Source organism: Terrapene carolina, unplaced genomic scaffold (genome assembly GCF_002925995.2).
Source record: "Terrapene carolina triunguis isolate 2854851 unplaced genomic scaffold, T_m_triunguis-2.0 Scaffold69, whole genome shotgun sequence".
NCBI lineage: Eukaryota > Metazoa > Chordata > Testudines > Emydidae > Terrapene > Terrapene triunguis.
The window spans coordinates 15,193,390-15,196,177 of NW_020664420.1; the positions used below are offsets into that span (position 1 = coordinate 15,193,390).

Sequence of the window (2,788 nt, forward strand, 5' to 3'; positions counted from 1 at the left end):
GCGGAGCTCCTCTGGCCCCGGGACTGCAGCGGGGTCACAGAGCGGAGTTCTTCCGGCCCCGGGACCGCAGTGGGGTCACAGAGTGGAGTTCTTCCGGCCCCAGTACCACCGCGGCTGGAGGAGGTATTAGCTCCTGCTGGAGGAGCTCTGCTCTCCCTGCTGTGCCCCCCCCACCTTTTTTTTTGTTTTGTTTTGTTTTGCTATACTGAACCTCTGGCTATAATGGTCAAATGGCTTGGATCCCCAGGGGTTTGTTATAGTGAGAGTGTGCTGTCTTTCTTCATAACATCATGTGCTTAATGTGCCCTTCCAAAAGCGGTCAAATTTTAAATTCCTGCATCCGCCCCATATTCCTATAGCCTGAATAGCATTTCCCAGTTAAAAAGGAACACAGCTTTTCTCCAACACCTCCCCTCCTTTTATCCAGGCGTATCTTCCTGTAAGAGGAATGCCTATTGATGAACCCTTATATTAGCAATGATATTAAAGTCCATTTTTAAGATGTAATGTTAGATCACTTTTAGGCCTTAAGCAACATGTTAAATTAGTTTGATCCAGATAGAGATTGTCTCCATGTTACTGAAATGTGTATAATCAATGCACTATTTACTGTACAGTTTTGATTCTTATCTGGTAAAGGTACATTTATTTTCATGTATAGTCTTTTGCTGCACCCCCAAAAAAGAGTTCTAACAGTTTCCAGTTCAGAGTTGGATATGTCTGCTTATGACAATACTGATATAACATGAGTGCTGACTGGGATAATGCTTTGGGAATCCCATCCATCTATTTGTGGAAGGATAAAGATTCAGAATTGAAGTTCCTGAAACAACGTGCACTCTAAGAAAATTTCTAATGTCTCTTTATTTAATAGCAGCAACACCAATCTGCCCTTGAATCAGTATTTTGTCTTTAAGATGTTAAAGGCTGAGGACAAGATTTGTCTCTTCTGACAGTTTGAAATAGGCTTTAAGAAAATCTGATAGTAGTCAGGAGTACAATCCTTGCTAGATACAAATATTCTAATGTTTACTCCAAACCAGCACCAGTCAGTTAAGTTTTTCTGTGGCTCATATGTAACACAGGTTCCACATGGGAATTCCCCAGAGTTGATTTTTAACCCAGTGAGTGTAAATGATTCTGGGTTTTACATCTGTCGAGTGAACAGCGATTCTTCCTTTGTATTCAGTCGGTGGGCACAACTGGACGTTTGTGATCTCCAGGGCGTGTCTTATGGTGAGTTGCAAATGCCTTTCACAATGGGTCCCTTCCGTTCGGATCTGGGGGTGGGGAAGATGAACCAGATCATAATTCAGTAGGCTTAAAGTAAATATGCATCTGACAAATTCAATCTGCTGTGAAAGTGTCTTTGAGTTGCTGTAACAACTTAATTAGCTAAAGCCCAGATTATGGTCCAGCACTCATGATTACACAAATTAGTGAAGGGGGTGTTTTATGCCTCACTGCCTTGTGCTGGCTACCCATATCACAGCATAAAGAGAGGGAGGGGAAACAGGTTCTGCAGAGCTTGCTATGAATTGTTGTCCTCCTCCCCCAATCCTCCAAGTAGGTGGGAATGGGAGAAGAATGGATGTAGCTTGACTCCATCCCTCCTAATGTGCCTGCCAGGCTTCAGCATAGTGTGCTGGCACATCAGCAGCCATGTGCTGCACCAAACATAGACCCAGCACAGTCTCTACACCCTCTCCAGAGCAGTAGAGAAACTGAAAGGGAGATTAACTTGTGAACTAGTCCTAACACACAGCACTTAGAGAATATAAACCGCTATATATGTGTGGAGTGGTAAGTCAAAAAAAGGGACTTAATGTAGACAAGTATTTTTTGCTTCCAGTGTTTGTCTATTTTATAAACTGAGTAAAATAAAGAGTTAGTGTTTTCCATGTGACTAAAATTCTTGTAAGTTTACAACTAAACAGTTAAATAATCTAATGATAGATATCCAGGTAAGTAAAAGATATGGTTCAAGTTTACCTGTAGTAGGAAAATCATGTATAAAGTATGTAATGTTAATGTGGAAAATGAGAATGCAGGAAGAAAGGAATGAATAAAGGGGAAGAGAAAATTAAGATGTGAAGATTAAAATCTGTTCACTTGTATCCATTTAATTGGTACCAAAGTTGGGGGGAGTGTACAGTATTTTTTATTTGTAGTCCACTTCATATTGTGCTAACACCATTCATTGCTCCCAGTTTCAGAGGCTGTGTGGTTTTGGTGGTTATTTTGGTAGAGTAATCCACGGAACTTTTGTAATGAATGTTACAGATGAACAACTAATAGCAACGTTTTTACTGTTTGTTAACTGCCTTGCTTAGAAGTTTTGGCATTTCACTGAGCTACGGATATGAGGTGAAATGTGCTAAGTTAAAAAAGAAAGTAAACCGTCTTCAATCTGTAAAGAGAACTTATTTTACTTTATTATGCAACTCATAGGTGATGCTTTGCTATAGGCTTTTTGAACTACAGTAGTGTTCTGCTTATAATGTTACTCCAGGCAAGAGAAGAATGTAGGGAACACTGATCAAACTTTCACTAATGTTGCAAGGACTAATGCTAAAACAGACACCTTTTTAACATCTGAAATTTAAAGAATTACTCAATTTGATATTATCTGAACAATTGTCTTCTCTCTCCTCACCAAAAGTGCAGCTATTTTTTAAGTCTTAAATCATCCTGATTGTAACATTGGCTCCCATAGTGGACTGGGTCATGGCTATTTAGTAAAACTGCAGAGAGAAACTAACCCCCCCTTCTCCCCCCCCCCAAAAAA

The 2,788-nt window shown here is 40.2% G+C and overlaps 1 protein-coding gene across 1 annotated transcript in view; it reads left to right on the plus strand.

The window, feature by feature from the left end:
• MALT1 (MALT1 paracaspase) overlaps positions 1-2,788 on the plus strand; it is a 68,452-nt gene that overhangs the window by 16,883 nt on the left and 48,781 nt on the right. The window contains exon 4 of the mRNA XM_029910908.1: positions 1,086-1,236. Within this exon, the coding sequence (XP_029766768.1) occupies positions 1,086-1,236 (151 nt within the window). The remainder of the gene's footprint in view (positions 1-1,085; positions 1,237-2,788) is intronic.